General features: G+C 60.7%; 5 protein-coding genes across 5 annotated transcripts; 2 read left to right on the forward strand and 3 right to left on the reverse strand.

The window, feature by feature from the left end:
* Positions 1-2,685: 2,685 nt before the first annotated feature.
* Positions 2,686-4,666, forward strand: POSPLADRAFT_1158478 (hypothetical protein; the record flags this gene model as incomplete). Its single annotated transcript, XM_024487323.1, has 5 exons — positions 2,686-2,896; positions 3,456-3,535; positions 3,816-3,965; positions 4,023-4,082; positions 4,511-4,666. The coding sequence occupies 5 exons, from the start codon at positions 2,686-2,688 to the stop codon at positions 4,664-4,666; spliced, it is 657 nt and encodes a 218-aa protein (XP_024333718.1).
* A 201-nt stretch (positions 4,667-4,867) lies between these two features.
* POSPLADRAFT_1062083 (hypothetical protein) lies at positions 4,868-6,068 on the reverse strand (the record flags this gene model as incomplete). The annotated part of the gene is made up of 6 exons (XM_024481475.1): positions 4,868-5,086; positions 5,142-5,227; positions 5,327-5,408; positions 5,472-5,524; positions 5,728-5,901; positions 5,951-6,068. 6 exons carry the CDS (start codon positions 6,066-6,068, stop codon positions 4,868-4,870), a joined length of 732 nt encoding a protein of 243 aa, XP_024333719.1.
* Positions 6,069-6,492: 424 nt separating this feature from the next.
* On the forward strand, positions 6,493-6,861 carry POSPLADRAFT_1041792 (hypothetical protein). The gene has a single exon (XM_024477976.1). The coding sequence runs from the start codon at positions 6,526-6,528 to the stop codon at positions 6,775-6,777; it is 252 nt and encodes an 83-aa protein (XP_024333720.1). The 5' UTR covers positions 6,493-6,525; the 3' UTR covers positions 6,778-6,861.
* Positions 6,862-8,676: 1,815 nt separating this feature from the next.
* POSPLADRAFT_1158045 (hypothetical protein) lies at positions 8,677-9,764 on the reverse strand (the record flags this gene model as incomplete). The annotated part of the gene is made up of 4 exons (XM_024487271.1): positions 8,677-8,872; positions 9,146-9,194; positions 9,252-9,427; positions 9,697-9,764. The coding sequence occupies 4 exons, from the start codon at positions 9,762-9,764 to the stop codon at positions 8,677-8,679; spliced, it is 489 nt and encodes a 162-aa protein (XP_024333721.1).
* Positions 9,765-11,753: 1,989 nt separating this feature from the next.
* Positions 11,754-13,359, reverse strand: POSPLADRAFT_1062084 (hypothetical protein; the record flags this gene model as incomplete). Its single annotated transcript, XM_024481476.1, has 4 exons — positions 11,754-12,153; positions 12,877-13,166; positions 13,227-13,263; positions 13,319-13,359. The coding sequence occupies 4 exons, from the start codon at positions 13,357-13,359 to the stop codon at positions 11,754-11,756; spliced, it is 768 nt and encodes a 255-aa protein (XP_024333722.1).
* Between the last annotated feature and the right edge of the window lie 466 nt (positions 13,360-13,825).

Raw genomic sequence — 13,825 nt, forward strand, 5'->3', positions numbered from 1 at the left:
GACACGCGGCGGGAGATACGCGGCGAGAGATACGCGGCGGGAGAATTGGCCGCGCGTCGGCTTACCCCTCGCGCGGTCGCGTCCAGGATACCAGACGCGCTGCGCGCGTGACGCCGGCGCGACAGACAGCGCGGGCACATCGACCCATGGACGTGGCCGCCCTGCCTGCCCTGCGTGCGCGACCCGCGTCCTCCCCGGTCATCCGAGTGCGAGGGACATGCCGCAAGACGCACCGAGAGATTCGCCGCATCGCGGACCTCGCGGCGCGCTGCGCACATGTACGTGCGAGCCGCCGTTTCCATGGCGCGCGAGCAGAAGTGCCCTGGTAAATGCCTCTCGCCTGTTGCCATTTTTGCAGCCGCCCGTTGCGTGCCGTCTGCCGCTTCCCGATGCTGCGGACAGCATCGACGGCCCTACCGTGCGGCATCCAGCTGAGCGCGTGCGCACACACACCCGACGTTCAGTCGCGCGAAGCCGCCGTGCGTCCGCATCCTTGCCAGACGAGGGTGTTGCACTCGCGCGGTGTCCTTCTCCTCCTGGCATCGGCCAAGCGTGCGAGCCCGCTACCGTACGCAAATCCAATTTGCGCGCATGTGCGTCCTGTCACCCTGTCGACGCGCGCACGCATACCCTCCCAACGTGTGGCGCCTGCCGAATACCATCGACATCTGGAGTTTCTGTCCGCGTGTGTGCCGGTGCGGCTAGCCTGCGAACGACGGGCGGCTGGCTCGTACATGTACGAAGCGGAATGAATTGATGCGGGAGGGACCAGACAGGAACAGGAGCGGAAGCGCGAGGCGGGCGTGGGCGGCCAGAGCCGAGACGGGACACGTGTGGGAGAAGACGAGAGAACGAACGGCAAGGGATGCGTGCGGAACGGCCGTCTCAGTGTAAAAGCAGCCCGCGCGGGCGCAGCCGCAAGGAGGATGTTATGGCGCATGCGCACACTCATCCGGGGATCAGATAGACGTGAACAGGCATTACATAGACGGCGCACGGCACCGGATTGCGTGTACGTATTTTACACGGCAGCGTTGACGCCGCCAACAGTGCAGGGCTCCACGGCGTACGCCCGTTCCCCGCGTCCACACTGTCTGTCGCTCCGTCCGAGAAATTAACACTACGATGGAAGTCTTGACTCGACGCCGTCCGTGGCTGTCACTCCTGCTAGGTCGCAGAGTGGGCCCGTTTTGTCAGCCAGCTGCAGACATGTCGCGCGGCGGTCCCAGAGCTGGCCCAGAGCGCCGCAACGCGCAGAACGCAGCGTGTTCAAAGGGCAGGCGGGCGGAGGATAATCCCTCGCATGCTCGCGAGATGCGGTCACGCGCCATGACGACGTGGTGAATTCCAGTGTGAGATGGAGGGCCGGCTGCACCGCTCAGTGCGAACAAGTGTGATGTGCGAGGAGTGTCCGCACGCGATCCGCTGCACCACCGGTGTTTGCATCGCTGTCCGGTACGAACGAGTGCGACGTGCGAGGAGCATCCGCAGCTGATCTACCACCGCTTACATGCTGCATGCGATGCATTGCAAGAGAGGCATTTGCGCGCTCTCAGAAGGCCGCACACTGATATCTCGCACAATGGCTGCGGCAGGGCAACTGTGTTGTCTTGTCCTCCCACCACCGGCACGCCTCGACGCTCGACGCTCGCGCGCTCATTTGTGCGGTGCTATCAAGATGAGCTGGCCATATTCGACGTCCGTAATGACACTGTGTGCTAGTACAGTGATGGTTTGTCTGTAGATGGTGTTATCCACTCACGGCAGCATGATGGATCTCTTTGTAGAGAGCCTGAGTAATGTGGTACATAAAAGTGTCTGGCACGAAGACCAGGGATGATGTGGCCAGCTCACCTTGCTTGCTAGGCATATGACGGCACCTCGCCGACCACATCGGCCGCTTCCACTGGGTCGTCATCAGCCGCGGGAGCCTCCTCCAGCTCCTCGATCCTCACCACCGGTTGCGCAGGCCTAGGAGCCCCTGACTTTGTGAAGGTGCCGCTGTGCGCAATGAACACCGCCAGCGCGGCGATACCCTTTTCAGTCCCCAAGATGGTGGGTAAGTCGATGGTTGTGCTGACGCCGCGGAGGACGTGCCAGTGGGGCACGTACCGCAGGCAGTCTTGGTGAATGTGGGCCCGCGTCTGTCTATGCGGGCTGCAATCATTGGGTTCAGCGGGGACAAAGAAGCGATAGTACTCACTGGTGAAGCAGTGCCTAGTGCAGCACTGGGTGACATGCCCAAATACCTCGCTCTTCAACTGGCGGAAGTGTTTTCGGGGCCGGTCTTGCAGCAGAAGATGGTTCGCAGTCGCAAAGCAACCGGCAGGCCCCACTGGCGTCCACTCCCGGATTGCGCGCTCCCACGCCTCTCGCAGGGCACCCGCTCGGAACGCATGCTGGTGGGGGGCGGCGCACTCGGTAGCCTCCTTTGCAAAGTGATCAGCAAGCTCATTACCTGCGATACTGTGGTGCCCTGGGGCCCACTCGACGTGCGCGGTGTGACGGGGGTTGGCATCGTTACCATCAGGTTGCCAATATGATGGTGATGAATTCTGAATTTATATCCCGCAACAAGCAAACATATAGTGCTAAGATGCGGCGGGCTCCGGCCTGTGAAACGCGGGCGGTGTCGCCCCTGTTGTGCGTGGTGTCTATGGGGTCATATAGTAGAGTGATGTAGTAATGTACGGGTGCGAAAGCATGGGGCTGCATGGAGGGCAAGGTGCGATCACACTGTCCGAGACGCGCAAAAACCACGTGAGAGAGAAAGAGAGCGAGAGAAAAGACAGCCAGGCTCCTCCTGAGCCGGCAACCCGTCATCTTCTACCAAGGGCCCCAGGCGGAACAGCGCCCTCGGTGCACGCAGAAGTGGTCGGAGAAGAGGAGGAGGGGGGTGGGCGCGATGGGCCGAGCGATGCCCCGCCGTGCAGCGGGCGCAGCTCATGGTGTGTCGTCTTCAGCGTCTTCAGCATCGGAGGACGCCACCTCACCCAGCACGGCAGCCACATCCCCGGGGACGTCATCGACAGCAGGAGCACGCTCCGGCACCCCGGGCCAGCGCGGGCAGGCATCAGATTGCCAATAAGTGATAACCTCCAGATGCAAACGTGACAATCCAGACTCTTTGACGTCTAACTGCATGGCAACAGTCATGTTCGAGGTCAGCCAGATCAGCCGCGTTGCTGTGAAGATTTAGAAGTTGATTCTATTCTACAATCGCGTCCAGACCTCTGCGGGAAGGCATCCAATAAGATGTGGGCAGAACCCATCAGAAAATTTGCACTAGCCGAAACTATACATAAATGATGTGTAATTTCATTCTGATATTTTCCCCGCTACTTCCCTTATTATTGCTTTGCTACTTTTCTGCGCAGAGTGAATTCCTTTCTGTTTATGACCTGCCTGCCTGCCCGCCCGCATGTTATATGCACTTGATTCGTGGCCATTTGCAGACGGCGTGCATGGCGCGGAGCATATGGATTTCCTGCAACAACAGGGTGCTCAAGCACGGGATGCCGCTTATCCCGCTGTGGTCAGTTCACTGTATGTCTGATTTACTGTCCGGGGTGCTGACGATGATTGTCGTCTGGTCGTGCATTGATGGCCGCGTCTAGGGGTTGTGTTGCGCGCAAAGCAAGACACAGTGCAGCACAGCATGGCGACCGTATCGTGTTTGGTGAGATGAGTTGGAAAGCTGGATAGTGCGGCTGAATGGATACTATTAGTCTTATTTAGGTGACTACAAGGCACGCGCCCAGGATATTCGGATTGCCTTAGAGATAATAGGACTGGTCGTGCTTACGGGACATTAGCCGGGAACACGGTCAACCGATACGGGGGACACGGGCCGTTGGAGCAACCGGAAGCAATACACATTAGCGCGGCATGCGGACGCGGGACTGTTGGGCAGCGTGGCTACGATTTGGGCTGGGCCAGACGCAGGCTGTGTCAAAGGTGTCATAGTAAGTTTGGGCATACCTTTTTGCAGTTGCACTGACCATTGAGCGGCAGTCTTGCAGGCGCCACGCAACCTCCAGAAGTGCAGTAAGCAGCGCGCGCTGACCGAAATGGCCCGCTGGGTGTGTTGGGCGTGAGCGGGACGCAAGACCAAGCGGGCACAACATGTATCGTGCCGTTGGGAGCGCAACACTCGCAAGAGCGTCACGCGGAGACGGTTCGAAGCGGTGAATTGACCCGGTGCAGTGTCCAGGTCTCCGGACGCAGTGGTGAGTCCTCGTGCACGGGATGGGACCGCTTTGCGCAAGGGCGAACACGCGCAGTGGCAACGCGCGGAGTTGCGTGCCCGGTCAGCATCCTTTGTGGTGGTGCGCACGGAATGCTGACCGCGTTTACAAGCGGCGAGGGCGAATGCGAATGGGCACAGTGGCAACGCGCGGCGCTGTGCTCGCGATCAGCATCCGTTGTTTGCGCTCTTGCTGGCCGGGCGGACTCGGAAGATGCAGTGCAGCGTCTTGTCCCCGATGCGCGACAATGCTGACCGGGACAGCGCGTGCTCCTGCGATGCGCCAGCGAGTTGGCGCGAAGCATGCTGACCGGGCGGTACAGACGTTATCTGCACCAGGGATCCGCGCGCACATGGAGGCTGGTGGCAGGACGGCGGTGCGCGAGCGATGGGCGGGGCGACATAGACGGTACCGGATGAGAGTATGGACAGCAGCAAGGCCTTTGAATATATTTTGTTGCGACTTGCTGTTCCTGGTACGCCACAAGCGCCCTTACTCCCCGCCACTCCCCAGCGCTCTCTACTCCCCTCTCCCACCGCTCTCTATCCCCCTTGCCTTGTCCTCTCTCCTCAATTCCATACGGTCTCTTCTCGCACGCTCACGGGACTCCACCAGGTCTCTTACCGCACAGAGCCGCATCGCGCATCGGGCGTGGCGTGCGCGGGCTGCGGCGTGGCCGTGGCGGGCGTGTGCAGGAGGGGCACGGGGGCCTGCTGTGCGCGCGTGTCGTGCTCGGGGGGCGTCGGCGGCAGGCGGTGCTCCGCGACGGGCTGCTTCGCCGCCCTCTTCTGCGTTTTGCTGCGCTTGGACTTGGTGACGTAGTGCGCGACGAGGAAGAGCTGCGCGGCGCGGTCAGGACGGCGCGGAGACGGTCAGCGTTGACGGCGCACGCACCCATTTGTTGTCCCAGGACACGATGCGGACGCGGATCTCGTAGCGCGCGAGAATCGGGATCTCGCGGAGAAACGTGTAGTGCGTGCCTGTGCGTGTGCAGGTTCAGCGTCGTATTCGGCAGTGAGGGCTCAGAGTTGAGGGCGGCTACGGGCGCGCGTGGGGGAGGGGAAGGAAGGGAGACTCACCGCCGAGCGGCATCCAGCCTCCGGCGCGGAAGAACGTAGGGAAACACTTCAGCACGTGCGCGAGGCGCGCCGAGTCCAAGCTCTGCAGGCGGGGTCAGCATGTCGTACACCGTATGGGCCCGGACACGGACGACAACGTGCGCACCTTGGCGTAGCAGGAGTTGCTCAGGTGGAGGTTGTAGTCGCAGTCGTCGGGGCCTGGGGGCGGTCAAGTCAGCTCGAAGGTCGGAACGCGTGCGGGACCGCTGCAAACGGAAAACAGAGATATCGAGGCGGGCCGTGGCTGGGGCCACACATGGGCCACGGGTTCAGAGCAAAGATACATATGGCAAACGGACCCCAAGGACGTCGCGATGGTGTGGGGTGTGGCCAAAACAACGGAGGAAACACGGAAGACTCACTCGCCCAGCCCTTCCAAGCTACCGTGACATCGAATGGGCTCTTGCCCACCGGCGACAGCGCCGCGAGCCACTGCGCCTTGGCACGCTGCTTGACATGGCGCGGCTTGAAGAGGAGGCGCAGGCGCAGGAGGTGCAATCTGAGGCGCAGCGCGATGAGCGGGCTGAACACGCGCACTAGAAAGCGGGTGAGACGGAGAGCACGCGCGGATGCGGGGACGCTCACAGTGCCACGAGAGCGGCCAGGAGCGGAGGTTGACGAGGAAGACGAGGCAGGCGGTGTATTTGAGGAGGCGGACGCCGAGGGAGGCGAGCACGAGCAGACGTCGCGTGACGGCGTCCATGGCCACAGACGCAAGCGAAGGCACAAGGAAGAGAAGAGAAGAGCCAGCTCAAGAAGCAGCCTCAACAAGAGCGCCGGGTCCGTCCCGCTCGGAGCGCCCGCGTCATCGCCGTCTATCACATGCCTGGAGTGCCGTCTCCTCTCAATCAACTGCTTCGTGCGCAACCCACCATCGAGCTGAGGCATTGGCCGTCCAGTGGTGTCGATAGCGATGGCCAACGCAGATACTTTGCACAATCGACCGTTCGACGTGACTCATGCGCCTACTACCTGGTATGGTAGTGACCCGCTTACATAGCGATCGCCTCGTCTCGCGCTTTCCCTCAGTCCACTACTACAAGAGCGCACGGCTCGCGATCTTCAGGTACGGCAGTTCATTTCACTACATTGTATTTTCTTTCGAATATGGTTTACAGTTTTATATCCGCTGGAGGGCATCGCCCTGTGCCGGAGAGTACATGCGCCAACAAGCTGTCTTGTGCCTTATAGTAGAGGGTCAGATAGCGTCCCGCACTGCGCAGGCAGGCGCATCCTTTTCTTTCCGATATCTATCACCTCCTTCTTCTATCGCAGCGACGTCACGACCGCTGTCTGCGCCACACACGCGCGGCGCAGCTCACACCGGATGGATGGTCGTGCTGCAGACATTGTATGGCAGGCACGAGGGGTACACTACACGACAGCAATACACGGCGCAGGCGAGTGGCTGATCTAGATACAACGGAGAATTTACTTTGTTGTTCAAGTAGTGGTAGCATCGTGGAACAAGTTGGTGAGGGAAGAGCTATGAGATATCGCTGTTTGCGATCACGGACTGTGCAGCGTCGTGGCGTGCGCAGGGATTTCGCTCTGGCCAGAAGATCGTAGAAGATCTGTGTGGTGTAACTGCAAGGAGTACTGGCCGCCCAGTCCCTCTGTAGTCGTGCATGCAGGTCCATAGGGGTGTGTAGAGATTGCGCTACACACAGCAGTGCGAGCGTGGACAATATGGGACACGGACTACGAAGGGCGTGCTTGCCGCTGCGGGTCGCAGAGCCAATGGCGAACCAGAGGCGGGAGGCGCGCGTATGTGGCGCGTGGCACTGATGGTGATAGGAAGACGGTGGATGGTGCTATGAACGACCGACGCAGTGTGTTGTTTAGGTAGTGCTAGCATCGTGGAGCAAGTCGCTGAGGGAAGAGCTATGAGATATCGCTGTTTGTGATCACGGAGTGTCCTGTGTGGGGCATCGTTCGCGGAGATAGTGACCGTGGTAAGGCGATGAGGCGCAGGCTTCAGAAGGGTGTTCTGGCCGGGTCGCTGCTGTAGAGAATGAGCCCGCGAGTCGGTCCTATGCGCTGTGGTACCTGTAGGGACCTCGCAGGACCGAGGTAGTCTTGCATTTCCGGTCCCATGCATGTGAGCCGGATGGGCCTTCATGTGTCGCCATAGCTCACTACAACACTGGGTTGCCTGCCCGCAGATGGCAAATATGGGCTTGCCGTGCGCGATCGAGGCCTTGGGGTTCAATACTTCGGCCTGGACCTGCCGCGGTCGCGCGCGCGTGTGCTGGAGGAAGGCCACATTATGGATATCTGCACTCCCCGCGGTTCGTGTGTCATATCCACGACACTGCAGGAACAAAGGTGAGGATGTATACGAACAGCGCGACAACACCCCCGTACTGACATCTTGATAAATGTGCCCCCATAAGCCCAGACTACCGATTTGGACGCGTTGCACATAGATCTTTCGATAAGCCCTTGTTGCAGGGCTGTCAATTGTACACCTTTGCCTCTCGGGGTGCCTGCTGGAGCGAAGACTATACTGCCTTCGATGGTTGTGTCCCAAGTCGTTGGCAGTATGTATACGGCACTTTTCTCGGGGATGCCATGCGCGTGGCATTTGGGCACCTTTGTGTGACGATTGAATCAGGAAGGGAGAGCGAGCGCGCGCCTCGAGGTCGCGGGGATCCCATGGCATCCGTGTGCAGGGGAGAGTGACGACTTGGAGGGCAGAAGAGCGGGAAAGCGATATCGAGCCGGGAGAGGGGAGGCGGATGATGCTTGTCGTCCATCGCAGCCGCCTTTTATATCTCAGCAAGCAAGCGCTAGTCACGACGGTCCACCGCAGAAGCGTCGCTTTGTCTCCACATGTCCACAAAGAGAACAAAAGGCGATCGGGCCAAAGCGAGCGATCTGATCAGGCGGCGCACAGTGGAAGACCCATCAGTGGCTAGTGGCTAGAAGAGGTTGAGATACATGTCATGATGTTCTTTGTCATCGCTTCGCTGGACCGTCGACAGCTGACAGACGGCTTTCCGCTCAACATAGGGTTCTATGATCGTCGCACACGGTGACTAAGCGCGAGCGCGCCACATTCGAGACCATAACACTCACCTAATATGGTAATGGCCCGCTATGGACATAGCGATGAGGGCTGCTGGAGTCTCGTGAACGTGCGAGCAGAGACCGAGTGGATTTGAGGAGATGGGACAAGGCAAGGGGAATAGAGAGCGGCGGGGAGTGGCGGGGAGTAAGGGCGCTTGGAGGCACACAAGAGAGAGCAAGTTGCAACAAAATATATTCAAAGGCCTTGCTGCCACTGATACACTCTCGTCCAGTACAATCTACGTCTCCCCGCCCATTGTTCTCTCCTCGCGCGCCGCCATCCTGCCACCAGCCTCCATCCTGTGCGCGCGGATCCCTGGTGCAGATAACGTCTGTACCGCTCGGTCAGCACGCTTCGCGCCAACTCGCTGGCACATCGCAGGAGCACGCGCTGTCCCGGTCAGCGTCGTCGCGCGTCGGGGACAAGACACTGGGCTGCAACATCCAAGTCCGCCCGGCCAGCAACGGCGAACACCACCACAACGGATGCTGACCGGGCATACAACGCCGCACGTTGCTGCTACTGTGCGTGTTCGCCCTTGCGCCTGCGAGAGGCAAAAGCGGTCGCCATCCCGTGCACGAGGACTCACCACTACGTTCGGAGACCTGGACACTGCACCTGGTCAGTTCACCGCTTCGAAGCGTCTCCGCGTCCCGCTCACGCCCAACACACCCAGCGGGCCATTTCGGTCAGCGCGCGCTGCTTACTGCACTTCTGGAGGTTGCGTGGCGCCTGTTTTTTTGCCGCCGCCTATGCCTGCAAGACCGCCGCTCAATGGTCAGTGCAACTGCAAAAAGATACGCCCAAACTTACTATGACACCTTTGGCACAGCCCGCATCTGGTCCAGCCCAAAGTGTAGCCACGCTGCCCGACAGTCCCGCATCCGCGTGCCGCGCTGATGTCTATCGCTGCCAGTTGCTTCAACAGCCCGTGTCCCCCACGTCGATTGACCCTGTTCCCGGCTAATTTCCCGCGAGCATTCGCAGTCCTATTATCTTACCAGCCAGCCAAGGTAAGGCGATTCGAATATCCTGGGCGCGTGCCTCGTAGTCACCTAAATAAGACTATTAGTATCCATTCAGCCGCACTATCTAGCTTTCCAACTCATCTCACCAAACACGATACGGTCGCCATGCTGTGCTGCACTGTGTCTTGCTTTGCGCGCAACACAACCCCTAGACGCGGCCATCAATGCACGACCAGATCTCAATCATCGTCAGCACCCCGGACAGTAAATCAGACATACAGTGAACTGACCACGTAGCTAGGACTGCAGCGGGATAAGCGGCATCCCGTGCTTGAGCACCCTGTTGTTGCGATTGCATCTCGGCCGTGCATGTGCATAGGAGGCGAGGCGAGGTGGTCACATCAACCCCTGTTTTCATGCCAGACATTTTTCTGTACCACAAAACTCACGCTCTCTACGAAGAGATCAATCGCGACACTGTGAGCAAATAACAAGGCTGTCTACAGATCCACGGCACCAGCACGCTCCTCATACAGTGTCATTACGGACATCGAATATGGCCGGCTCATCTTGACGGCACCGCACACATGAGCGCGCGAGCGTCGAGCGTCGAGGCGTGCCGGTGGTGGGAGGACAAGACAACACAGTTGCCCTGCCGCAGCCATTGTGCGAGATATCAGTGTGCGGCCATCTGAGAACGCGCAAATGCCTCTCTTGCAATGCATCGCATGCAGCATGTAAGTGGTGGTAGATCAGCTGCGGATGCTCCTCGCACGTCGCACTCGTTCGTACTGGACAGCGACGCAAACACCGGTGTTGCAGTGGATCGCGTGCGGACACTCCTCGCACATCACACTTGTTCGCACTGAGCGGTGCAGCCGGCCCTCCATCTCACACTGGAATTCACCACGTCGTCATGGTGCGTGACTGCATCTCGCGAGCATGCGAGGGATTATCCTCCGCCCGCCTGCCCTTTGATCACGCTGCGTTCTGCGCGTTGCGGCGCTCTGGGCCAGCTCTGGGACCGCCGCACGACATGTCTGCAGCTAGCTGACAACACGGGCCCACTCTGCGACCTAGCAGGAGTGACAGCCACGGACGGCCTCGAGTTAAGACTTCCATCGTAGTGTCAATTTCTCGGACGGAGCGACAGACAGTGTGGACGCGGGGAACGGGCGTACGCCGTGGAGCCCTGCACTGTTGGCGGCGTCAATGCTGCCGTGTAAAATACGTACACGCAATCCGGTGCCGCGCGCCGTCTATGTAATGCCTGTTCACGTCTATCTGATCCCCGGATGAGTGTGCGCATGCGCCATAACATCCTCCTTGCGGCTGCGCCCGCGCGGGCTGCTTTTGCACTGAGCCGGCCGTTCCGCACGCGTCCCTTGCCGTTCGTTCTCTCGTCTTCTCCCACATGTGTCCCGTCTCGGCTCTGGCCGCCCACGTCCGCCTCGCGTTTCCGTTCCTGTTCCTGTCTGGTCCCTCCCGCATCAATTCATTCCGCTTCCTAGCTGTAGGAGCCGGCCGCCCATCGTTCGCAGGCTAGCCGCACCGGCACACGCTCAGACGGAAACACCGTACGACAATGGAAGTCAGCGTGCGCGACGCGTTGGGAGGGTATGCGCACGCCCGTCGACAAGGTGACAGGACGCGCATACGCGCAAATAGAATATGCGTACAGCAGCGGGCTCGCACGCTTGGCCAACGCCAGGCTGAGAGGAGCGCCGCACGAGTGCAGCACCCTTGTCCGGCAAGGATGCGGACGCACAGCGGCTTCGCGCGACTGAACGTCGTGTGTGTGTGTGCACGCGCTCAGCTGGATGCCGCGCAGCAGAGCCTTCGACTCTGTCCACAACACCGGAAAGCGGCAGACCGCACGCAACAGGCGGCTGCAAAAGTGATAACGGGCGGGAGCCGTCTCCCAGGGCACTTCTGCCCGCTGCTGCCCGCGTGCCATGGAAACGGCGCCTCGTACGTACATGTGCGCAGCGCGCCGCGAGGCCCGCGATGCGGCGAATCTCTCGGTGCGTCTTGCGGCATGTCCCTCTGTTGAAACGCGCTGACCCGCGCGGTCAGGAACGAGCTCGCAAGCTCGGGCGCGCGAGTAGCCGGGGGCCGGAGGCCCCTATCGTAGTATATAACGACCCCGCGCGATGTACGTACCACACGCGATTGTCCCTGACGGGCATCGCTACGCCCGTGGACAAACGCGCCCCCGCGCCGTTCGCACCGTTGTTCCAACACCCTCGCACTCGGATGACCGAGGAGGACGCGGGTCGCGCACGCAGGGCGGGCAGGGCGGCTATGTCCATGAGTCGATGTGCCCGTGCTGTCTGTCGCACCGACGTCAGCCGAGCAGCGCGTCTGGTGTCCTGGACGCGACCCAGCGCGAGGGGTGAGCAGACGCGCGGCCATCCTCCCACCGCGTATCTCCTGCCGCGTATCTGACACTGGGTCGCGAGGGAGACGCGGGAGACACGAGATCGCGACGAACCGTCGCGCCCGCATCCGGGGGATGTCCGTGCAAACGAGGCAAGGGGTGCACAAGCACCGGGTGCGGGAGGCAGGGATATTGTGCCTGGGGCTGGTACGGTGGCGTAGAGACGTCAGGAGGAGTGAGCAGCGCAAAGGGGGATGAGGAAATGGAGTGAGGAATGCGCAGGAAATACGCACGGAGGAGCAGCCGGGCGGCGCAAGGACGCACCAGACGCGGCTGACACGGAATCCCTTGTGCGTTGCTAGGCCGCCTTTCCGCAAGCAATGAGCGCCGATGGAGATGGTCCCGGGCGTGGGATGCAGAGAGGTGTCGTCGACCCGTGGTAGATAACGCTGCGGTCGCGCGTCGTCCACGCACTGATAACGGTCGCTTTGCACAATATAGGGCACGTACCTCGTTCGGAGTGCAAGACGTGTGCTCACGAGCGACGTTTCGCAGCGGGTATGCGTATCGCTGCTCGTCTGTGGTTTTCCAAGTCCGGGTATGTGATGGCGCACCTGTACGCGATGCGCGTGCTGACGATCACGGGAGAGAGTGCACAGAGACAGCGGACGGGACAACCTTCACGGCCGGTGTTGCGCTGGACAAACAAGAGGGCAGTGAAGACGACTGTTGGCGTGCTGTGCGCCGGTGTGAGCATGCAGGCAATTGGACAGAGGAGTGATGCACGAGCGGCCGACTGCTGCAGGAGCACGGAGGCGCGGAGAGCCAGCCAGGAGAGCCATCCAAGAGGGCGACCGAAGGCGACAAAAGACAGCAGAGAGACGCAGACGAGCGAGGACGCGGAGGACAAGTGCAAACGGGAAACGTGGATCCGAGGGGCTCTGGCTCCGCGTGCATACGGAGCGCCGCGGCGAACGCGACACGGGCTGCGGCTGCGGCGTGGCGGCGGTTTCGGGCGTGGCGGTCGTGTGCACGCGAAGAACGCCCGCCGCGCGCACAGCTCCAGCTCGCTCCCGCGCAGCCGTCTTACCACTGTCCAGAACGGCCGCGCGCGCGCGTGCGAGAAGCCCTCTCCCTCAGGTCCTCCTTCTCCCCCAGCCCCGCAGTCCCATCTGTCGCCTCCTTCTTCCCGGACCTTGCCGCCGCTAGAGCCAGAGCCCGCTGCATGCGCAGCGCCGCGGCGACTGCGACTGCGTGCGCGTCGGGCGTCGCGTCGGGTGTGGGCGTGGCGGAGTCCTCGGATGTGGCAGATGCGTGCAGGAGGGGCACGGGGGCCTGCTGGGCGCGCGCGCGCTCGGGGGGCTTCTGCTGGAAGCGGTGCTGATATCAGTCAGAGCAAGGCGGTCGGGCAAGCGTGCGGAACAAGCGCAGACGGCGAACGAAGATTTCGAGGACCGAGGCGGGTCGCGGCTGGCGGCTGGCGCAACATGTGAGCCATAGGTGTGAAGAAAAGGTAAATATGGCAAACCGACCGCATGGACGGCGCAGTCGCGATGGCTGAGTCGAGGCGCATACAGCACCCTGCACGGTCGTCGACCGGTCAAACCGTTCGACGTGACTAAAGCGCCTACTACCTAATATGGTAATGACTAGCCACACAGCGATCGTCTCGCGCTTTCCCTCAGTCCACTACGTCGTAGCTTACCGACTGAGGGTAAGTCTTCTTATACTGCGCTACTTTGTACTTGCTCATGAATTTCCAACAGCTTGCTATCTTTCTGTACGGCACGATTCAGTCCACTACATCGTAGCTTCTGTTACTTGTTAATTAAATCCAGTTTGTGTCTGCTGGAGGGCGTCGCCCAACGCCGGATTATACACGTATTCCGAAGCGACGTAAACAGGGAGCGCGAGCAAACTATTGTGCACGTGCAGGAGGGGAGGTGAGTGGGTCATCCTGCCCTTGGACTGTCAAAGGGTGCATTGTACGTTACGGACTGAAGCTCGCTATGATGAGCATACAACAAGCAGCGCGAGAA

This window comes from Postia placenta, assembly GCF_002117355.1.
Source record: "Postia placenta MAD-698-R-SB12 unplaced genomic scaffold POSPLAscaffold_20, whole genome shotgun sequence".
NCBI lineage: Eukaryota > Fungi > Basidiomycota > Agaricomycetes > Polyporales > Adustoporiaceae > Rhodonia > Rhodonia placenta.

Excerpts from the sequence above, each read along its gene's own strand:
- POSPLADRAFT_1041792 (XM_024477976.1), top strand. The coding sequence starts at position 6,526 with ATGCGCCAACAAGCTGTCTTGTGCCTTATAGTAGAGGGTCAGATAGCG.